The sequence below is a fragment of the Myxine glutinosa genome, chromosome 13 (genome assembly GCF_964187855.1).
Source record: "Myxine glutinosa chromosome 13, kmMyxGlut1.1, whole genome shotgun sequence".
Classification (NCBI taxonomy): domain Eukaryota; kingdom Metazoa; phylum Chordata; class Myxini; order Myxiniformes; family Myxinidae; genus Myxine; species Myxine glutinosa.
This window is the reverse complement of record NC_136273.1, coordinates 48,244,465-48,269,112: the sequence shown is the minus strand read 5'-3', so window position 1 is coordinate 48,269,112 and position 24,648 is coordinate 48,244,465. Positions and strand designations below refer to the sequence as shown.

Here is a 24,648-nt window from a genome sequence, read left to right as displayed (position 1 = left end):
GCCCAATGGGCAATCCACGAAAAAATCAAAGCATTTTCAGTCCCCCTTTTCTCATACACTAGCCAATGTAAGTCAGCCAAACATAAATAAAGAGGTTCCAGCGAGTTGTGACCTCCATAACTCTAAACAACTCCGCTGGCACCTTTTAAAACAAACTTTCCCAGTCACTTACTAAAATAAAGTGCAGCTCTTGTCCGTAGATATACGTTAACCAAGGTTACATGAGACTTGACAACAATATTCCTGCCCCGTGGAGCAAGGCATCAGAGACAACTCCCCTCTCCACCTGAACTTATCCCAGGTAGAATTTAGCTACCTACAGAGAAAGTACCTGCACAACACATTTACAAACCAATTCGTCCCCTCGTATTAGGGGACGTCACAAATGTTCCACCACAATTCACAGCAGGTGACCATCCACCTGCCTTCTGTCGAAGTCCAGTTCAATTTCCATTCACAGACAGACAGACAGACAGATAAACGGACCGGGTGAAACCATAACCATCCATCCTTCCGATTGGACTCACATCAGCATCACATGTCATTCTTGCCTTCATTCAACGCATTCTGCCATCCCAAGTCGGCCAAATACAAGCCCCGGCCATGCCGTTGAATAAACACCCAGTCGGTTGACAGCCTATCATTTTTGACTTTCACTCCCATTCTCCCTTACTACATTTGGAGAGCCGTTAATGTGGGGATGTAATTGAACACTTGTTTTAAAGCCCTGTCTACACATGCTCTCCATAACATACTCATTATTCCCTGCCAATTTTACTCATCCTTGGTATGACCGCGTCTGCACAGTTTACCCGATTATACTCGAACGTTGGCCGAGTCGCGCTACGCTAAATCAATTGAGGAAAAGGACACAACGGCTGGGTTAAAATGACACGACACCAAGGGTTCAGTTCTCAAGACCTCCGGAGGAGGTTATATTAGGGCGGAAGGTCAGATTACAACTACAAGAGGGACAGCATAGAAAGGCAGGCACTTAGACACACTTATCTTATTCCCGACAGACCACAGATAAACAGGACAAAAACTGACTCACACGGGGATTGATGGCAAGGAAAGCGGGTATTCGATGGCCAGCACAAGGTGCACCTTGTGCTCAGGGACAGGATAGCGCGGCCCAAAAGATGCAGGAGGTCTCTCAGCGCTCGGAGGTAGTGACTTCTCTTTCTCCAAGCTGGGGGCGCATCTCACGTCACGTCCGGTAAGTGGCCGCGTATATCCGGCGGGGAGTGACACGCCCTCGGCTCGTTAGCTCCGCCCCAGATGGAATCGGCCCGTTGCTTCTCATTGGGTGCGTGCGGGGGGGTTACCGGCTCCGCCCTTGACGAGGGGCTGACAAGGAGCCCCTTCGTGGTAACCCCGTCGGAGCGCATGGTCAATGGCGGCTAACCGAGCCGATGTGAGGACGCACACTCCCCCGCGCCGCGCCGTTGTTGTAGTTGTTGTAGTTGTTGTTTGGGGAAGAAGATGGGAGGAGGTATGGGAAGGTCCTAAACTCACTACTGGTGCCATACGATCACATTCTGGTGCAACGAAGAGTCAGAATTAATGGAAACGAGTCCTTAACTGACATAGACTAAGAATAACTAGCAAGATGTCCTATAGTTGTCTACGTGAGATGCGGTGGACATGGGCACGACATTTAATGGGGGAAAAAGGGGAAGGTCGGTTCTACAGAGTGTTATTTACAGGCAATGGGACTAGGGAATGGGGGATTGGGGATAGTTGGGGAGTATTGGGGAAATAGGGGAGTATTTACAAGCGGATATTGAGGCCAAGTCCCATATCCGCAACAATATATATATATATATATATGCTATATATATGTATATATATTTATATACGTATATCTGTGCAGTGTCTGTCTTGTGTTGTGTTGTCTTGTGGTGTCTTGCCTCGTCACTGAACTACTTTCTCAAACTTTTGTGAAATCGTACCAAATTTCTGGTATGCACATATCTCTCCGGTCGGTATGCCCTAAGGGTATTGTTTTTGAAAAACTTTCCAAATTTTTTTTTTTGGGGGGGGGAATTTTTTCGGGAAAAATAATTTTTTCAACTTAAATTTTCAACTTCAATTGTTTATAAAATGTGATATCACGTATATTACAAATACATTTGTGCAAAATAATTGTTTGAATTATGATTGATTTAAACTATGACAAAACGGCAACTCGGGTACAGTCATTTATCTATATATCTACACATCTGGGCAGTTTCTGTGTTGTCACTTAACGACTCCCTCAAACTTTTGTTTCCGTGGTTGTGAAGTGTTTTTAATAACGTTGTGGTAGTTTTGAATCAAGTGGTGGTGAGGCATTTTGAATTATGTGGTGGTGAGGTGTTTTTAATTATGTGGTGGTGAGGTGTTTTGAAATAGTTGATGAGGTGTTTTGTATTACGTGGTGGTGAAGTGTTTTGAATTACTTGGTGGTGAGGTGTTTTTAAATGATGTGGTGGTGAGGTGTTTTTAATTTCGTGGCTGTGAGGTGTTTTTATTACGTGTTTTATGGCTGTGAGGTGTTTTTAATTTCGTGATGGTGAGGCGTTATTAATTTCGTGGTGGTGAGGTGTTTTTATTACGTGTTTTATGGCTGTGAGGTGTTTTAAATTACTTGGTGGTGAAGTGTATTGAATTACTTGGTGGTGAGGTGTTTTGAATTACGTGGCGGTGAGGTGTTTTTAATTACTAGGTGGTGAGGTGTATTGAATTACTTGGTGGTGAGGTGTATTGAATTACTTGGTGGTGAGGTGTTTTAAATTACTTGGTGGTGAGGTGTATTGAATTACTTGGTGGTGAGGTGTTTTAAATTACTTGGTGGTGAGGTGTATTGAATTACTTGGTGGTGAGGTGTATTGAATTACTTGGTGGTGAGGTGTTTTTAATTACTTGGTGGTGAGGTGTATTGAATTACTTGGTGGTGAGGTGTTTTAAATTACTTGGTGGTGAGGTGTATTGAATTACTTGGTGGTGAGGTGTATTGAATTACTTGGTGGTGAGGTGTATTGAATTACTTGGTGGTGAGGTGTTTTAAATTACTTGGTGGTGAGGTGTATTGAATTACTTGGTGGTGAGGTGTTTTAAATTACTTGGTGGTGAGGTGTATTGAATTACTTGGTGGTGAGGTGTATTGAATTACTGGTGGTGAGGTGTATTGAATTACTTGGTGGTGAGGTGTTTTGAATTACGTGGTGGTGAGGTGTATTGAATTACTTGGTGGTGAGGTGTATTGAATTACTTGGTGGTGAGGTGTATTGAATTACTTGGTGGTGAGGTGTTTTGAATTACGTGGTGGTGAGGTGTAATCGTCCCAAACTTCCAGTCTGCACCTACCCCTCCCCTATGTGTGTGCTGAAGGGTTCTTTCTTGAAAAAAAAACATTCAACCTAAATCTTCAACCTAAATTGCCTATAAAAATGTAATATCACAAACACAACAAATACATTTGTGAAAAATAATTGTTTGTATTATGATTGGTGTAAATCATGACAACACAGCAACTCAGGTACAGTCATTATTCTCAGCTAAAATAAGCCTGTTCCTCAGTAACGACGCGTGGTGAGGCGAGCGCAGCGAGCCGAGCCAAGCTAGTGTGTGTATATATATAAATATATATATATATATTTATTATATATATATTTATTATATATATATATATATATATATATATATATATATATCTGGCTGGGCCACTCAAGGACCTTCACAGAGTTGTCCCTTAGCCACTCCTGCGTTGTCTTGGCTGTGTGCTCAGGGTCATTGTCCTGTTGGAAGGTGAACCTTCGGCTCAGTCTGAGGTCCTGAGCGCTCTGTTTCAGGTTTTCATCAAGGATATCTCTGTACTTTGCTCCGTTCATTGTTCCCTCAACCCTGACCAGTCCCCAAGTCCCTGGTATTGGGCAGGTGGTGAGCGGTGCCTGGTCTTATCCAGACATGACACTTAGAATTGAGGCCAAACAGTTCAAGCTTGGTTTCATCAGACCACAGAATCTTGTTTCTCACAGTCTGAGAGTCCTTTAGGTGCTTTTTGCAAACTCCAAGCAGGCTTTCATGTGTCTTTCACTGAGGAGAGGCTTCCGTCTGGCCACACTGCCATAAAGCCCAGATCGGTGGAGTGTTGCAGTGATGGTTGTCCTTCTGGAAGTTTCTCCCATCTCCACACAGGATCTCTGGAGCTCAGCCAGAGTGACCATCGGGTTCTTGGTCACCTTTCTTACCAAGGCCCTTCTCCCCCGATTGCTCAGTTTGGCCGGGCGGCCAGCTCTAGGAAGAGTCCTGGTTGTTCCAAACTTCTTCCATTTAAGAATTACGGAGGCCACTGTGCTCTTGGGAACCTTCAATGCAGCAGAAATTTTTTTGTCGGCTTCCCCAGATCTGTGCCTCGACACAATCCTGTCTCTGAGCTCTGCAGGCAGTTCCTTCGACCTCATGGCTTGGTTTTTGCTCTGATATGCATTGTCAGCTGTGAGACTTTATATAGACAGGTGTGCGCCTTTCCAAATAATGTCCAATCAATTGAATTTACCACAGGTCGACTCCAATCAAGGTGTAGAAACATCTCAAAGATGATCAAGAGAAATGGGAGGCACCTGAGCTAAATTTCAAGTGCCATAGCAAAGGGTATATTTATACTTATGTCAATGTGATATTTCAGTTTTTTCTTTTTAATAAATTTGCAAAACTTTCTAAAATCCTGTTTTCTCTTTGTCATTTTGGGGTATTGAGTGTAGATTGATGAGGGAAAAAATGAATTGAAACCATTTCGGCATAAGGCTGCAACATAACAAAATTGAAAAAAGTCTGAATACTTTCTGAATGCACTGTGTACACACATATATACAGTCCTGTGAAAAAGTAAGTACACCCCATGCAAAGGTTTGACCTTTTCAACATATTTCAACATACAGCTATTTGATCTTCATTTTAACAATATTGATAGATAAAGGTGATATAATGTAACAAATATCATGAAACATTTACATTTTGTAGTCCATTGTGTAATTTAAATAAACATAAATGCAAATTTCGCATGTTGAAAAAGTAAGTACACCCTTGGCTCTAATAGGTGGTATTGCCCCCTTTGGCAGAAACAACCTCAAGTAGGCGTTTCTTATAACTGTCTACCAGTCTCTGACATCGACTGGGAGAAATTGTTGCCCACTCCTCCATGCAGAATTATTTCAGCTGTGCGATGGTTGAGGGGTTTCTTGCATGCACAGCTCGTTTCAAATCCCCTCCCCCCCCCCCCCCCCCCCCCACAACATCTCGATGAGATTTAGATCCCAGCTTTGACTTGGCCATTCCAGAACCCTCCATTTCTTTCTTTTCAGCCATTCCTTGGTGGATTTACTGGTATGTTTAGGGTCATTGTCATGTTGCAAGGTCCACCTTCGGTTGAGCTTCAACTGTCCGACAGATGGCCTCACATTATCCTCAAGCACCCTCTGGTACAATGAAGAATTCATAGTGGATTCTATGATGGTGAGCTGCCCAGGCCCTGATGCAGCTAAGCTGCCCCAAACCATAATATTTCCACCACCATGCTTTACAGTTGGTATCAGGTTCTTCTGGTCAAATGCTGTCTTTGGTTTTTGCCAAACATGTCTTATGGTACTGTGGCCAAATAGCTCTACCTTTGACTCATCTGTCCAGAGCACATTGTTCCAGAAGTGCTGGTCTTTGCCTAGGTGTTCATTGGCAAACTTTAGTCTTGCCCTGATGTTCTTTCTGGACAGCAAAGGTTTCCTCCTGGCACACCTCCCATGTAGATCAAATTTGTGCAGCCTCTTTCTAATGGTAGACTCGTGCACTTTGACATCAACAGTGGCAAGAGCTACCTGTTTGTCCCGTGATGACATTCTGAGGTTCTTAGAGACTTATTTCAGCATCTTGCTGTCTGCTCTCGGGCTGAACTTGCTGGGGCGGCCTGGCCTGAACAAGTTGGCAGTTGTTTGGAATCTTCTCCACTTGTAGATGATCTTCCGGACAGTCGAATGGTTGATTTCAAATTGTTTGGAGATCTTTTTAAATCCATTCCCAGACTCGTAGGCATCTATAACCTTCTTTCTGAAGGCCTCAGAGAGCTCTTTTGATCTAGGCATGGGCACGCCGCACACTTCAACAACAAAGAGCAAACCAAACTAAATGTCTGAGGTTTAAATAAGACAGGTTCCTCCAAGATCCTACCTGACGATGTTCTAATCATTTGCACCTGAGCTGGTGCACCTGACTCTAATTTTAGGTATTTGAAGTTGTGATAAATGTAGGGGTGTACTTACTTTTTCCACATGCGAAATTTGCATTTATGTTTATTTAAATTATACAATGGACTAGAAAATGTAAAGGTTTCATGATATTTGTTATATTATATCACCATATCTATCAATATTGTTGAAATGAAGATCAAATAGCTGTATGTTGAAATATGTTGAAAAAGTCAAAACTTTACATGGGGTGTACTTACTTTTTCACCTGACTGTATATATTTATTTATTGTCACGGATTCATCACTTCCGCCTTTGTTGTTATTTTGTACTTGTAGGATTCTTAGTTTCAGGTAATATTGTTGTTAAGATTTCTGTGTGAAATGGAGATGACTTTCGTAAAATGTAAAAATTAATGTTTGTGGAGGAAAAAGAAAAATGCGGCAAAGAAACCGGAAGAGGAGGAAGGAGAAAGATTGGCAGGGAAAAGAGACAGCCGTGAGTCGCGTCGAGGCTGTGAGCGGACTTCTCGATATTGGTCGCGAATAAATTAAGGCGTCCCGTGAAAGGGATTGCCCGCGACATCGTCCCATATTGAGATTGCAATTAAACCTGCATGTCAGGTTTTAGTACCGAGCATGAACTATTGTTGGCGGGAAAGGCAAATACGGCCTCCATTACAGGCCGATATGCCATTTTTCCTCGAGGAGGCCATCCGCCTGGTGCTTCATGTTTTGTCATTGGGATTCCCATATCGACCTCTTCGTGTTGATCATCGTTGGTTTCCATATCGGCTTAATCGTTGGTGGACGTGAGTCGTGGATTGCACTCTCGTCTTGGGGGATCGTTACCCCCATGTCGCCATCTGCCCGACCTCTCACCTCGTAACTCCTCGTCCGCAGCCGTGTCGATACCTGCCTGTTGTTCTTGCCGTTCTGCACGACCTTGACCTTCGCCCAGCATGGGGATTTGTGCACGGACTTTGGGATTGTTACATTCCACTCAAGTTTGTCGTATCGTGAGTTAATTGCTTTGACGAGCATTGGGGAATGAAAGGTACCATCATATGTATTGTTCATGAGATGCAAGTGACATTTTCATGGTACTTTCTTTAAGAGTGTTATTATTGTGTATGTGAGTTCTTAATGCAATTACTTATTTTGTTCTACACAATTGCACTGGTGTGGTTTTACCATGGTTTATTAAAACACTCAAAATAACAAATGTTTCTACCGCTTTCCATCTTGAGACTCTGACGGGCATCGTAACCGGGGTTTGGGGAGGTAACACGTAACAGAAATTGTGGACTCGTCCGGGATTGAATTCCCTAACATTCCCAAATTTGATAATTTTTGTGTGAAGGTTAACAGGCTCGCCAACTAATAGTCACAATGGTGTTTGTCGTGGAAAATTTTGTGACGTCCCCTAATGAGGCACAGTTCCAGGCGTTAAAAATATCGTAACTTAGGACATTGGCCAAATACTGTAACTTGGAGGTCTGAGTCAATATGAAGAAGACAGAGATTCAGACGTTGGTGGTAGAATATTTAGTGGGAGAGAGAAAATGGGAAGAGGTAGCATTGGATTGGTTACCAGAGGAAAAAGGAAATATGGAGCTCCGGAAAATGGAGATGCAACTGCAGAGCCAGGAAAGATTAAAAGAGTTGGAATTGGAAGAGAGGAGGCAGCAACGAGGGGGAAAAAAAAAAGCAGAAAAGGAACGAGAGGAAAGGAAAGCAGAAAAGGAACGAGAGGAGAAAAGAGCAGAAATATAACGAGAACTCGAGGAGAACAGAGCAGAGGAAAGGAAAGCTGAAAGGGACTTAAAGAAATGGGACATGAAGTATCAAAGGGAAATTAAACTCAAGGAGCTTGAATTACTGGGAGGACGGAGAGAAATCTTATCCGTGCCGGCTAGTTCGACAACAGGTCAGAACTCCTGGGATATTGGTAGGCATGTAAGTCTGGTTCCATCTTTTAATGAAAAGGAGGTCGGCAAGTTCTTTTTACACTTTGAAAAGGTGGCTCAGATGTTAAAATGGCTTGTGGAGTCATGGACTATGTTAGTACAAAGTGTTCTGATGGGTAAAGCTCAAGATATCTATTCGGCTTTACCGATTGACAAAGGTGCAGATTTTGAGACAGTTAAGAAAGCCATTCTAAAAGCCTATGAATTGGTCCCTGAAGATTACTGACAAAAATTTAGGAATGCTACGAAACGGGAGAATGAGACCCATGTGGAGTTTGCCAGAGAGAAGGAAACTATGTTTGATGGGTGGTGTGACTCGAAAGAGATTGGGGAAGACTTTAACTGTTTACGACAATTGATTTTGGTAGAAGAATTTAAACAGTGTGTCCAGACCTGATAGCCTCCTTTGGTTTGCTCACTATCTCCTCCGTCTCCGAAGAGCACCACCGTCAACCAACACCCCCTCATCCAATGTTGCAAAGGTTTCCCGAGCTCCACAAGTTCTCCTCACGAGCACACCCGAAGCAAAGCATGACCGCCCACGACCAGAGCCAGAACCAATAGAGAGATAAAGAGGGGGAAACACACCCTCCCCTCTTTTCGCTGACGTCACACTCGAACCAATCCCCGTGCCCCACCACTTCAGTCGATGACCATGACCAATCATTCCCTTCAGGGCGGGGCCTCCTTTTGCCAATCAGCAAATGTGCTGGGTATCTTTCTGGCTTGTCGGTGTTGTAATGTGCCTGAGTTAGTTTCCTGACAGCCCTCGTCTTATCGCAGGCCAATTTATTATACCCACAAAGGTCAGATCACAATAGGTAGGATGGATAGGGGGATTTATTCTTTTTCCATAAGCTACATAGCACAAGAGCCACCCTCCGTATGGCCACATGTCACACTTAATCCGAACACACGGAGCTGATTTCAGTTATAGGTTTCTTCTTCTTCACGACACCCCACATATATATATATATAGTTGTGGCCAAAAATATTGGCACCCTTGCACTTTCCTCAAATAATGCACCATTTCTTCCAGAAAATTGTTAAAATTAAAAAACCGTTTGGTATCCACATGTGTATTTATTTGGCTTGCAGTGGAAAAAACCAAAAAAAAGCTGAAAAAATTACTAAATCTTGGCTTATTCCACACAGAAATCCTAAAATGGCCCAGACAATATTATTGCACCTTTTAGAAGTTAGAAATAATTTCAAGCAGGTGATTCTCCTTTACTTTGGAATTGAACTCATCTACGGTGAGTTGCAGGTGCCTGCAATATAAAAATCACTCAATCAACCAGTTTGAATGGAGAAAAGGAGTCATTCTGTTGTTTTATGTCACTGTGTGTACCGCAATTAGCATGGAGAAAAGAAAGAAAACCAGAGAATTGTCTGAGGATGTCAGACACAAAATTTTAGCCAAGCATGGACAATCTCAAGGCTACAAGTCGATCTCCAGAGATATTGATGTTCCTGTGTCCGCCATACGCAATGTTATCAGGAAGTTTAAGACCAATGGCACTCGAGCTAACTTCCCTGGACATGGCCGCAAGAGAAAACTTGATCGAAGATTGCAGCGAAGGATTGTTCGAATGGGGGAGAAAGCATCTCGATCAACTGCCAAACAGATTCCAGCTGACCTTCAGACATAAGGTACCACAGTTTCAACTCACACCATCCGTTGCCAACTCAATGAAAGGGGGTTCTATGGTATGAGACCCAGGAGCACCCAACTGTTAGAGAGATATAAGAAAGCCCGACTGAAGTTTTCCAAAACACAGCTGAACAAGCCAAAATCCTTCTGGGAGAATGTACTGTGGAGAGATGAGACAAAACTAGTGCTTTTTAGTAAAGCACATCATCTCTATGTTTACAGAAAACAAAATGAAGCCTTCCAAGAAAAGAACACCTTCTCTACAGTCAAACATGGAGGAGGTTCAGTAATGTTTTGGGGTTGCTGTGCTGCCTCTGGCACTGGGTGCCTTGAATGTGTGCATGGCATCATGAAATCAAGAGATAACCAAGGCATTTTGGAGCGCAATGTTCAACCCAGTGTCAGAAAGCTGCGTCTCCGTCAAAGGTCATGGATCTTGCAGCAGGATAATGACCCCAACACACACTTCAAAAACCACCCAGGAATGGTTCAAGACAAAATGCTGGACTGTTCTGAAGTGGCCAGCAATGAGTCCAGATCTAAATCCCATTGAACACCTGTGGGGAGATATGAAAACAGCAGTTGGGAGAAGGCACCTTTCAAATCTGGGAGAGCTGGAGCAGTTTGCATAAGAAGAGTGGGCCAAACTGCCAATAGAAAGGTGTAGGAAGGTCATTCATGGCTAAAGGAAGCACTTGACTGCAGTTATTTTGTCCAAAGGTTGTGCTACCAAATATTAAGTCAAGGGTGTCAATAATTTTGTCAGTGCCATTTCTTTTTATTTTCTGATTTAAAAGGATATATTAAGTTCTGAATAAAAAAAAGGTTCTGTAATACTAACAGTGAAATAAAGAATTCTGGAGACCAAATACTTTCGTCAATTTAAACTTATTTTTCGAGAAAATTGTGAGTTGTTTGAAAAAAGTGCAAGGGTGCCAATATTTTTGGCCACGACTGTAGATATATGTGTGTGTGTGTGTGTGTGTGTGTGTGTGTGTGTGTGTGTGTGTGTGTGTGTGTGTGTGTGTGTGTGTCAGTTGTGTGTGTGTCAATGACACACACACACACAATGACACATTGTGTGTGTCAGTTTCTTGTTGTCCAAGAAGATGGTATGACATACGTACCTTTATCCTGTCTAGTCTGAGCTTGATGGTGGGATTGGTGCTTCGCAGGTGGTGTGTGTTACATCACAAATGTGCTTCCTTTGAATAGACATTCAACTTGAAATCCCGCTTTGCAGCATTAGTTGCTGGACGTTAAAGATCCCACGCTGTCTTTCATGTGGAGTGGGTGAGATGAGAGTGTGAAGCACATTTATAGTTCGGTGGAAAATCAAACCCAGACTAGACATTATTCAAAGGTAAGTGTACTACCTCCACACATTCCTGTGGGATGACTCCGCTCACATTAGGTGGCGGAGGTAAAAATGGTCTTTTGTTTTCATGCCCAAAGCTAAGAAAAAAATAATCAAAATTTCATGCCTTTGATCCTTCCCTACAACCCAATTGAGCTACACGTTGTGGCTGAGTAAGGACTTCACGATAACACTTTAATTGTGTACATTGCATTCGGAAAAACAAGCAATTAAACATGTCTGCGTGACATTTAGTCCTGCTAAATGGCAGAGTGAAGCCGTCTGCATTGCATGCGTACCTATTCCGTGCAAATATCGGGTCCTGTTCGTGAGTATTTATAAAATGCATGTCAAAAGGTCACGGTACACACGTCCAGTCTCTCCTTTCTAATCCCTAATCCAGCAGTTTATGTAACGGCTTGTGCAATAATTCAAAACTCACCTGTGGTTGTTAACCGTATAATGGGAAAGGTGCATTGAGGGAATTGAAAAACAAACCTCTTTTCCCTTTAACAAGAGAGCGATCGTGAAATTCACCACCTCCACATGCAGACGCGGTAAATTCAGGCCCACATGTGTGACGTCACAAATACAACCTGCGAATGCACCATCAACGAGATTTAAAGAAAGAAATACTGACACCAGTGTTTTGTCTTGGCAGGAACAGGCACCAGTACCGGCGGAGTTTGGGGGGGGAGAAGGTGGGGCAATGACCCCACCTTAATTTTTTTCAGTAGTTTACAACGGAAATAAAAACATCCCGTATTTAAACATGAGTAACAAAGCTCAACGGAACCCAAGTGCGTGGATTTCTTCCCCCAGCCTCGGCAGATATCGCGGTATTTGCATGGAGTGACGTGATTGGCTGCATCCTTTTTCAAATCAGATTAACAACTTTGAAATTTGTGATTTTTCACAAATTAGGGATTTTCACAAATGAAGCCATTTCGAAACGAAACTTTTCGGCAATGAGACGTATTAGAAACTGTTTGTGCTCAATCATGGGTGAAGGAGGCTTTTCTTCACCGACTCTTCTTCACATAGAACGCGATTTACCTGTGCAGCTGATTCCAGAGGACATTGTGGACATTTACGCTAACCGAAGGGAAAAACGATTGTACCTACTTTTGTCATTAAGGTAAGAAAAGTATTTATATTTAGACAATGTTTATGTATGTGAATCACTGGGGAGACATGAATCATAAAGTGCTCGATTTCTTTTTTTTACCTCCACCACCATAGGAGGATGGAGGTTATGTTTTCACCCCTGTCTGTCTGTCCGTTTGTCTGTCTGTCCGTTTGTGAACAAAATATCTCAAAAAATTGTGGACGGATTCAGACGAAATTTGGCAGAGATGTAGCGTATGTGACGACGACGAAATGATTAGATTTTGGTGAAGATCCGGATCCGGATCCGGCTACTAGAATTTTTTAAGTGATTCTTCACAATTGGGAGATCGGGCCAAAAACGATACATAGCAGGATATCTCAAAACGTTGTGGATGGATTTGGACAAAACTTGTTGGACCGGTTGGGTGTGTGACAAGGAAGAATCGATTCGATTTTGGTGAAGATCCGGATTCAGCTAGTCGAATTTTTTAAGTGATTCTTCACCGTTGAGTGATATGCCCAACCAGGCAGAGGTATGCTCCCTACTGAGTGATGTTCTAGTGAAGGAGCTGGGGCTCCCACGTCGATCGGAAGAATGGACGCGACAAAAAAGCTGGAATTCATCCGAGTTTCTTTATTCAAACCAAACACTCAGGCACTCTGAAAAGCCCGTTTATCGGGCAGCAATATATATACATATTATCCCGGAGCGTTTGCCCAGGAAAGGCGAGAGGGGGCGTGGCCCAGCGTCCTGGCTGCGGCCTGGCAAGTTGAGGGCGAGCCTGCCCGGGCGTCCCGACCGAGGCCTGGCAAGTTGAGCGCGGGCCTGCCCGGGCGTCCTGGACGAGCCCGGCATGGTGATCGCTCCGCGTCCTTGATAGGTGCAAGGCGATTGTGAAAACCCAGCGGTAGCCGCTACACACGTCCCCCCAGAATCGACTTGCACCGGCAGGGTCAATTTGAGGGGGGTCCTGATGACCCGGCCGAAGCGACCCCTGGCGGGTCGTGGGAGGGGGTCCGGTGTGGTGGTGGGCGGTCGAGTGGGGGGCACCGTGGACGGGGGGCGGCCTCGCCACGGCGGAAGGGCCACCCGTGGTGGGTGGTCGACGTCCACGTGCGCCGGCTTGAGGCGGTCCACCGCAATCCGGTCCGACCTGCCGCCGATGTCGATGACGAACGACTTGTCGTCCCGTCGCAGCACCCGGAAGAGCCCGTCGTACGGCGGCCGGAGTGGCCCCCGATGTGCGTCGTGATGCACAAAAACATACTCCGCTGTGCGAAGTGCTGGGGGGACGTAGGACTGGGAGTCACCGTGGTGGGATGTTGGCACGGGGGCAAACCGTCGGGCGGCCTCCTGGAGGTCCGAGCGCTGGTGAGCTGCGGACCAGGGACTGGTAGCGTCGGGCACGAATTCGCCCGGGACGCGTAGCGCCTGGCCATAGACAAGCTCGGTGGTGGATGCCTGGAGGTCCTCCTTGGGGGCCGTGCGGAGGCCCAAAAGGACCCACGGCAGCCTGTCGGCCCAACCGCCGTCTTGAAGGCCGGCCATGAGCGCGGCCTTCATGGAGCGGTGGAATCGCTCGCACAACCCGTTTGCTTGGGGGTGGTAGGCCGTAGTATGGTGGAGCTTGACCCCCAGGTTGCGGGCGACCGCGCCCCACAGCTCGGAGGTGAACTGTGGTCCGCGGTCTGACGAGATGTCCGCCGGTGCGCCGAAGCGGGCGACCCAGGTGGCGATGAAAGCCTGCGCCACGTCGGCGGTGGTGGTGGAGACGAGGGGAACGGCCTCCGGCCACCTGGTGGTCCTGTCCACCATGGTGAGCAGGTGTGTGAACCCCCGTGACGGGGGGAGGGGGCCCACCAGATCCACGTTGACGTGGTCGAAACGTCGTTCGGGCACGGTGAAAGGTGCCAGTGGGGCCTGGGTGTGTCGGTGGACCTTGGCCCGTTGGCAGGCCGTGCAGGTGCTGGTCCAATCGCGGACGTCCCGACGAAGGCCGTGCCAGACGAATCGCGCCGACACCAGCTTCTGGGAAGCTTTCCGGCCCGGGTGGGAAAGGCCGTGGAGGGAGGCGAAGATGCGGCGTTGCCAGGTGACGGGCACGATGGGGCGAGGCTGGCCTTGGGAGACGTCGCAGAGCAGGACAGTGTCCGCGAAGGGGATGTCGGCCAGGCGGAGGCCCGTGTCCGCCGCCCGGAGGGCTTGCACCGTGGTGTCGGTCGTTTGGTCCGCCGCCATAAGCGCAAAGTCCACGCCCAGGTGGACCGCGTTCGCGCTGGCCCGGGAAAGACAGTCGGCCACGGCGTTGTTTTTGCCGGCGACGTGCCGGATGTCCGTGGTAAACTCCGACACGGCGGAGAGGTGGCGCTGTTGGCGGGCCGACCACGGCTCCATGACCTTGGCCATGGCGTAAACCAACGGCTTGTGGTCGACGAACGCCGTGAAAGGTCGGCCCTCCAGGAGGTGGCGGAAATGGCAGACGGCCAGGTGTAGACCGAGGAGCTCCCGGTCAAACGTGCTGTATTTGAGCTCGTTCGGCCGGAGCTGCCGGCTGAAAAAAGCGAGTGGCTGCCAAACCCCGTTCACCCATTGCTCATGTACGGCGCCCACCGCGTAGTCGGAGGCATCCGTGGTGAGGGCGATGGGAGCGTTGAGCACCGGGTGAGCGAGCAGTGTTGCGTCGGCGAGGGCCCGCTTTGAGCTTTGGAAGGCCGCATCCATTGCTGCGGACCAGGCGATGTCGTGCTTGGCCGGCTTGCCCCGGAGGGCTTCGTAGAGGGGCCACATGAGTTGAGCAGCGCGGGGCACGAAGCGGTGATAAAAATTCACCATTCCCAGGAATTCCTGCAGGGCCTTTATGGTGCGGGGACGCGGGAACGTGGTGATGGCCTCGACCTTGGTTGGCAGCGGCACGGCCCCGTTCTTGGTGATGTGGTCGCCCAAAAAATCAACGGCCGTCGTGCCGAAGTGGCATTTGGCCGGGTTGACGATGAGGCCGTGCTCGCTGAGGCGCCCAAACAGTGTTCGGAGGTGGAGGAGGTGCTCGGCCCGGGACGTGCTGGCGACGAGGATGTCGTCCAGGTAAACGAAAAGGAACGGCAGGTCATGCAGCACGCCGTCCATCAAGCGCTGGAACGCCTGAGCCGCGTTCTTGAGACCAAACGGCATCCGCAAGAATTCGAATAAGCCGAACGGCGTGATGACTGCCGTTTTAGGGACGTCGGCCGCCCTGACAGGTAGCTGGTGATATCCCCGTATGAGATCAATTTTCGAAAAAATGACCCGTCCCGCCAGACGGGCGGAGAAGTCTTGGATATGCGGGATCGGGTACCTGTCGGGGGTGGTAGCGTCATTGAGACGGCGGTAGTCGCCACACGGGCGCCATCCACCCCCCCGGCTTTGGCACGATGTGCAGTGGCGAGGCCCACGCGCTATCGGAGCACGGCACGATGCCGAGGTGCTCCAACGCGTCGAATTCGGCCTTCGCCACGGAGAGCTTGGCTGGGTCGAGGCGGCGGGCCCTGGCGTAGACCGGCGGGCCCGTGGTTGGTATGTGGTGCTCGATCCCATGCCGTACTGCGACAGCCGAAAACGTCGGCCGCGTGAGGGCCGGCAACTCCGTGAGCAGGCGAGCAAACTCGTTCGCCGCCGGGACGGCGCATGCCAGCTCGGTCGGCGCGGAGCTGCTCAATGTGCATACCAGGGAGCTGAAGGTTTCGGCGTTGATTAAACGACGCCGTTGGACGTCCACCAGCAGTCCGTGTGCGCAGAGGAAGTCGGCGCCTAGCAGAGCCATGGGCACGTTTGCAGTTACAAACGTCCAAGCAAAGCGTTGGCCGCCGAAGCAGAGGGTGACGTTGCGCGGGCCGAAGGTGCGGATGGTCGATCCGTTGGCCGCAACCAAGGAGGGGCCGCAAACCGCGGATTGCCTGTCCTGGTCAGAGGCGGGTATGACGCTCAGTTGGGCGCCGGTGTCGCACAGGAAGCGCCGTCCGGACGCTTTATCCGTGATGAACAGTAAGTTGCCCGTGTGGCCGGCGCTCATGGCTGGTAATGAACGCCGGCCCGGCCGTTTCCCGGCCTGCCGAAGGTGCACGGGGGTCGGCATGTCCGGGCCTTCTGTCCGAACCTGGCATGATAGTAACACCACGCTTGGTCAGGTGGAGGCCCCTGTCGTCGTGCTGGAGGTGGTCGGCTCGGTGTAGCAGCCGCCAATTGCGTCGGCAGTTCGGTCGTCGACCGTGCCGGGTGCTCGGGCGCCATGGGTGTTGCGTCGGACGGCCCTGGGTCCCATGTCGCCGCTGCGATGCGCTGACCTGCGGCGGAGATCTTGTCGGCTTCTCTGGCAAGGGCCCGGGGATCTGTGATCGTCGTGCTTGCCAGGGCGAGGCGTACCGGGTTAGGCAGCTGACGGAGGAACAGCTCCCGGAACAGGAATGCCGGAGAGTGCTCGCCGAGCAGTGAAAGCATGTAGTCCATTCGCTTGGAAGGGCGCGTGTCGCCGAGCTCGGGCAGGTCGAGCAGGCGCCGTGCGCGTTCCGCCGATGGGAGGGCGAAAGCGTCGAGGAGAAGCTTCTTAATCGCGCCGTATTTGTCAGCGGCTGGCGGGCTCTCGAGGAGGCTCAGGGCGCGGGCCACGGTGGCCGAACCGAGCGCTGCTACCACATGGTGGAAGCGGGTGTCGTCGGCCGTGATGCCTCGCAGGGCGAACAGGGAATCCGCCTGTGCGAACCAAACCGCCGCGTGAGCCTCCCAGAAGGTAGGCAGTTTAAGGGCGACTGCCGTGTCCATGTCGGTAGGTCACCAATGAAGGAGCTGGGGCTCCCACGTCGATCGGAAGAATGGACGCGACAAAAAAGCTGGAATTCATCCGAGTTGCTTTATTCAAACCAAACACTCAGGCACTCTGAAAAGCCCGTTTATCGGGCAGCAATATATATACATATTATCCCAGAGCGTTTGCCTAGGAAAGGCGAGAGGGGGCGTGGCCCAGCGTCCTGGCTGTGGCCTGGCAAGTTGAGGGCGAGCCTGCCCGGGCGTCCTGGACGAGCCCGGCATGTTGATCGCTCCGCGTCCTTGATAGGTGCAAGGCGATTGTGAAAACCCAGCGGTAGCCGCTACACTAGTTTATTTAAGAATTTGTTGTTATGCTTATAGTAATACTGGTAGTAGCTGGTAAACATGTCAAACTAGAAAGCATCTGAAAATGCAAAGCCCGTCCACATCCGTTTGTATTCAAACGTCGTCCTCTTCTTCTTCCGCCTGCTCAAAATAATGAAAACAGTTTTTATTAAAATACAAAATGAAATTTGATGATTGTATGCAGCCTTGACCTTTCATCTTTAGATCTAAAAAAATAATCAGTTTCTAGCTTTCGATTGGTGGACCAACATGCAAATTCTGAAAATTTCAGGCCGATCAGATGACGATTCACATTTTTATGTGATACTGACCTTTGACCTTTAGACCAAAATTATTAATTTGCCTTCTCCATATTCTCATAATAAAGCTTTGTTGAAAATTTAATGACAAAACTCAAATGGTAAAACCGGACACACACACACACACACACACACACATACACATACACATACACATACACACACCTGCTGTGCAGGGGACGGGCTAAGACATCTTTTGTATTTTCATGCATTGGGGTGAATGAACTGTCATAAAAAACATGGTGTGTTTGAACGGGAGGGCGGGGGGAGTGGCAGGAGTAATTTAAATATTGTTAGGTGGAAAGGGGAAATTTTTAATTTATCCCAACCAAGCTATAAACTGTCATCCTGGTCCATAAGTAGAATGTGGTAAATGAAGTCCATAGCTATACTATGGTAAGAGTAACATGATCCGTGTGTTTTGAGTCGGTTAGATTGCCATGTATCAGGGACCTGTCAGAGAAAGTCGTCTTGCAACATGTGACACTGAGGGCGCAGCATATGTAGTTTATAGACAGTATAGTTTTGGTAATGTTGTATGCATAAACACCTCTTGTTTGCAAGTGAGGACAGGTGAGGACACCCTGTCACAAAAAGGTTCACAGTAAAGCGCTACGTGCTTTCCAACAACCGATTATGATCTGTCTGGCCGGTGTTTGCAAGCCATGGTGGCGAGATGCACCGTAGGGTCCACAAAAGGCAATGAAGTTTCATTTTTATTGGGGCTGCCCAGTGGGCATGACAGCCCGGAGAATGGGCCTCCCTCAAGGAGCGAGCAGGCAATCATGGGGCCCACGGCAGGCAAAGGCGGTCCCAGAGTGTGGAGGGCAGACCAGAAGGACTTGTGTGAAGACAAATGACCGATGTGAAGCTGTGTGTGGAAAAGGACAGAGTCATGAGGGCTGGTTGTGGATACATGTAGGAGAGTGGTCGGGGAACTTTTTGGAGAAGTTCCCTCTTGGCTTTCCTCGTTCTCGGATTATTTTCATTGTTGGCTCTCATAATCCTGGGCACTCCTTATGGCTGGCTTGCCTTGTCTTTGTCTCTCTGTTCGTTGCTGGCTCTCATCGTCTCACTCCAGCTTCTATAATGGACCACACCATTACTCCACACATCGCAAGAGAAGTCCTCACCTGCATTTGCTATTGTTTGTAAAAGTGTCATCTGTGGTGCCTAGTTTGGGGGTTTGGAATCGTTCATTATTTCAATTCATCATTACTCCACGCACGCGAAGTGAAAAGCGGTGTTAAGCAATTGGTTCATGTCCGTCTTCCGTCTGTCTGTCTTATCAGTTTATAATCGTCAGTATATTATCGAGGAAGAGACTGTCGATGTGACGAGCACACTCACACAGACAAACACACAGACACCCAGAAAATAGAAAATTACTTTTATTTATTAGAAAAGAAGATAAGATGGGGGTGGTTGGGATTATCCATTTTAAAAGAAGAAAGGCACTTCCAACCAAAAAAGTAAACTAGATCTACTTTCCTAATTTGAGCAATAAGCAAAAGGAGACCCGGTCTCTGGCTACAAAGTTTCACCCGCTTCACAGCAGGCAGTCTTCCTCAGGTCAATAGACTTTATTCTGATTCACCGAAAATGAAAACCATTGCTCGTATGATGCTGCTTACCTCGAGCCTCTCCACAGGGGTCAAAACATCAGCTGGTGAGGAAGCGTGCTTTCTTGGAAGCAGATGTGGTTAAATCACAGATGCAGGTACTCCATGGCACGTAGCTCATGGCACTTCACAAACAAGCGCTAAAGCTTCAAGGTTTCCACTCCATAAGCATCCATTATGGTTGGTACAAGATTGGAGCGGTGGAGATTATACATTTTAAAAGAGGAAATGCGCTTCCAACCAAAAAGTAAACGAGATCTACTCCGCTAATTTGAGCAATAAGCAAGAGCACACCTGGTCTCAGGTTACGTTTCACCCGCTTCAAAGCAGAGGCTTCCTCAGGCAAAAAGGATGCAGTCGTGGCCAAAAATATTGGTCGTGGCCAGAAATGCACACCCCACTTCCATGTCAAACGCATAAAGGTCAGCTGGCGTACATATTACAGCAATAACAGACCAGACCACCCAATATACTTGCGAATCGTCAATTTCATAAGTAACAAACTAGAGAGTTTGGAGAACATGTTACCCCCATGCAGTGTTGAAGTATATACTTAAAATTTAAATAACATAATGATTTTAAAGATCGTTAAAATAATATCTCCAGAGGTTCAGCACTATTAAAGTTATCTTTTATACACCGCCCTATTAAACACGTCCAAGTACTGCTAAACTGGAAGTTCTTGGAATTGCAAATAAGGCGATTTGTGTTCCGCAGTGTTCAAGTATATAATTCATTTTAAATAAAACAAAGATTGTAAAAGTCGTATAAATAAATCAATTCTGGAATTCATCGCTGTTGACGCAGTGTCTATATTACACTACCCGATCTCACAGGTTATTTATTTATTCGTGCCTATTGTTTGTGTCCTTTATGATGTCCTTAAAAACAGGATGTTTCCTGTTTGGAATGATTATCAATTTTGTTTGACTGCCCGACAGACAGAGTAAGAAAAAAAATCTCACTCCTCTCTGTGTATGTGGAATGAGGATGAATTCAAAGGCAAAGTACTGCTAAACTACAGGTTTGTTTTCCGATTATTGTTCCGATTCGTGTTCAAAATACAACATCAATTTAAAGTTTGTTCCTCGATCATAAACTGCCGTTTGTGGACAGACAGACGGATGCACCGACAAACATGAACCAATTGCTTATTAACTCCACTTTTCGCTCGCATGCTCGGGGTAACAGACAGATGCAGACAGGAAAGGACATCAGGTGGCAGCCTCACAGGTGTCATGATGAAAATCGAGAGAATCAATAAATTGATTCATTAATTGATTAATTGTGCAATTAAAATAAATAAATAATAATCATAGAATAATTAATTTCTTAATCAATTGGCTAATAGCATACCTAAACTACCACCGTTTCATCTGAATGTGCAACTTTTTGAAAATTAATTAATCAAAAAATTAAATAATTAATCAAATTAATCGATGAATCAATAAATCAAAAATACCCTTTGTAGCCAAATCCCTTGGTCGCTGTTGTGTCCAAAAATCAACTTCCTAGCTCAAAAGGTGCCTGAAATATTGCCGAGATGAGAGAGAAAAAAAAGAAGTACTTAATTAATCAATAATAATTAAGTAATTAATCAATAAATTGATGAATCAAAAATATTTTTAAAAGACCGTTTTGCCAAAGCACTTGCCAAACAAACTTTTTTTCCCAAAAAACTTGCCAAAAAAACCAAACACTTGCCAAACAAACAAAGCACTTGCCAAACCAAAACACTATTGTGCCCAAATTTGAGCTTCCTAGCTTAAAAGATGGCTGAGATATTGTCCGGACAAACGAGATAACCTTGACCTTTGACCTATGCAGTCAAAAAACATTGACAGCCTCACTTTTGTCCTTCGGAATCTTCTGGTTTAGTTTGACGAAGATATCTGAAAGCGTTCGCGAGTTATCGCGTTCACAGACAAACAGTCTCAGTCTCTTAACCAATCAATGATCATAGACCAATAGCAGTTTAACTGGGAGTAATAATGTACAACGGGATTAATCGAGTCCCTTATTATCCTGCCACCTTCTCCATTTTCACAAATCCATTGCTTTCCTCCTCTTTTTAACTGCAGAATCTCACTGGTGTCTTCCACCCTCGCTTTGTCCCATCTGGCTGTACCTGGATGTGCTCTTGTCCACGGCATCGATTCTGCACCTTTGCGCAATCTCGTTGGATCGTTACCTGGCAATCCGACGACCAATTCAGCACAGCCGCTTCCAGTCCAAGAACAAGGTTCTACTAAAGGTGCTGGCAGTCTGGGCTGTGTCTGTTGGTGAGTTTTACCGATCACATATTACTCAATGACGTCATTACAAACTGCAGTTGAGTAATCAATCAATGAAAAGACGAACACGCATAATTATGGATATGATTTATTGATTTGGGTCTGTGCCATTTGTCCTGTCTTGCTGGGTTCATGTCAGGAAACCGAGGTTATAAGGTTAGGGTTATGGTTATCGTTAGTGCCTGAACGATTTACAGCAAAAACACTGATTTACAAGGTGATTAACACTGATTTACTCTCAGACTTGTAGGCACTGCTTCTTGTGGGTTAATAACACCACTTAATCCTCGATGGGGATCTTGGTGATAATCACCGAGTATGATCGATCATTATGCATTGCTGTAATTTTATCAATGAGCTTATTAAACAATTATCTACTTTACCAATTCATTTGCTTTTATTTTCATTGTGTTTGAGCAAATATGCTCTCAATTTATAAACGTGTGTTATCAGTTATCACTTATCAGCAATTGACGATAAAAATGGTTATAAATAATTTAAAGACTTTTTTTTTTACCTCCGCCACCAAAGGTGGATGGAGGTTATGTTTTCACCCCTGTCTGTCTGTCCGTTTGTCTGTCTGTCCGTTTGTGAACAAAATATCTCAAAAAGTTATGGACGGATTCGGACGAAATTTGGCAGAGATGTAGCGTATGTGACAAGGACGAAATGATTAGATTTTGGTGAAGATCCGGATTCGGATCGATTCTGCACCTTTGCACAATCTCACCGACAGATTTTTTGGGAGATTGGGCCAAAAACGATACGGAGCAACATATCTCAAAAAGTTATGGATGGATTTGGACGAAACTTGTTGGACAGGTTGTATGTGTGACAAGGAAGAATTGATTAAATTTCTCAAAAAGTTGTGGACGGATTCGGAGAAATTTGGCAGAGATGTAGCGTATGCGACAAGGACGAAATGATTAGATTTTGGTGAAGATCCGGATTCGGCTACAATAATTTTTTAGTGATTCTTCACCATTGAGAGATGGGGCCAAAAACGATACATAGCAGAATGAATGAACGTTTTAAGGCCATTTTCCCCGCGAGAGCGGGGGTTAGCCTTGCGGGCCCCATGACAATCATGGTTCCCTGTTTGAGGCAATGTTTTTATGGCCGGATGCCCTTCCTGACGCCAACCCTTGGTCACGCTCTTACGATGCGCAGGGATACTGTGTACCTATTCTAAATCGGGGTAAACACCGTGATCATCCCAGCAAGCTGGTACTCAATTTGCCGACCTCGGAAGGATGACAGGCTGAATCAACCACCCGGCGTTAATTCAGCGATCGACCGGGATTCGAACTAAGGATCCCAGGATCCAAAGCCGGCACCCTCACCGCTAAGCCAGGTGTAAAAAAAAAAAAAAAAAAAAAAAAAAAAAACATACATACATACATAGCAGGATATCTCAAAAATGTTGTGGACGGATTTGGATGAAACTTGGTGGACCGGTTGGGTGTCTGACAAGGACGATTCAATTTTGGTGAAGATCTAAATATGAATTGGCATATGAGAATTATTTAATTTTTAAAGTGATTCTTCATCATTGGGAGATAGGGCCAAAAACGATACAGAGCAGGATATCTCAAAATGTTATGGATGGATTTTGACGAAACTTGTTGGACTGGTTGTGTGTGTGACAAGGAAGAATCGATTCAATTTTGGTGAATATCCGGATCCGTATCCAGCTAGTAGAATGTTTAAGTGATTCTTCACCATTGAGTGATATGGCCAAAAACGAGGGGTAGACCAGGGTATGAAAGACTGGACCTGTGGAGATTCCTGTGATTGATTTTGATTGAATGTGATTCTGTATTGTGATTTTCTGATCTACTCTGAGATACAAAACGTAAACTGTTCACCAGGCGTAGGTATGCTCCCTACTGAGTGCCGTCCTAGTTTTATTATGAATTCATTTGGGTTGCTCCATAATGGCAGTCAATATTTACCTGTTTGGTATTCCCATCAGAGCACGTGCTCACCTCCTGGATTCAAATCCTAAACTCGGTTGATTTATATTCATTGTCCACTGAGGTCATTGATACCGATGATGTAATTGTACCGTGACGTCTTCCTGCCCCACATGGAACTGTGTGAAAGTTCCTCTCTGCCCTCATTTGGGAGTGCGCACACTTTTGTGGGTTTCATTCCCACGCAATTGATTCAGAGCACTCGAACATTCAGATATGAAGGTGTGTATTATTATTGTGCCGTCTCATCTTGTCATGGGCATCAAAGGTGTAAATCCGCAGTGTGTTTCACGAAAATTAATCCGGGCATAACTGGTCTGAATGTGGGCCTTGCTATCCAGTGGTGAGACAAATATTTAACAGTCGTAGGGTCCTTGAAGGTTTGGATGGGAATAGGTTGAACATCTGGTAAGTACCTAACCCAAGTCTCTTGGTAACGTGCAAGTGACACTATGTTGCTTTTTTACACTTTATCAATTAGGTTTTCCATAAGTCTCGACTTCGTACACAAAATACAATAAAAACATTTTTATGCCTCCGCTGACGAAGTCGCCGGATGCATTATGTTGTCCGGCTGTCCGTCCGTCCGTCCGTCCGTGGTAGGTTTTCGTTACCGCGATAACTTGAGAACGGCTGAAGGGATCTTAGTCAAACTTGGTACATGTATGTATTATGATGCAAAGATGAACTGGTAATGATTTTGGGGTCAATAGGTCAAATGTCAGAGGCTGTAATAGATTTATAACTTGAGAAAGGCAGAAGGAATCCAAATCAAACTTGGTACAGCGATGTACACTACTGGTCAAAAGTTTTAGAACGCCTCAATTTTTCCAGTTTTTATTGACATTTACTCAGTTTAATGTCTCAATGTACTCTGCGATTAAGCATAGAACAAAATTTGTTTTTATTTAATAAACAATTGGAGATAAAAAATAAATCATATAATCATTTTGTTTAACAAAATTTAATTTACATTTTTGAATTGGCAAAGTCGCCACCTTTT

At 46.1% G+C, this 24,648-nt stretch overlaps 1 protein-coding gene across 1 annotated transcript in view; it reads left to right on the top strand.

Annotated features, from left to right (window-relative positions):
* LOC137438356 (5-hydroxytryptamine receptor 2A-like) overlaps positions 1-24,648 on the top strand; it is a 61,790-nt gene that overhangs the window by 8,432 nt on the left and 28,710 nt on the right. The window contains exon 2 of the mRNA XM_068133472.1: positions 21,457-21,657. Within this exon, the coding sequence (XP_067989573.1) occupies positions 21,457-21,657 (201 nt within the window). The remainder of the gene's footprint in view (positions 1-21,456; positions 21,658-24,648) is intronic.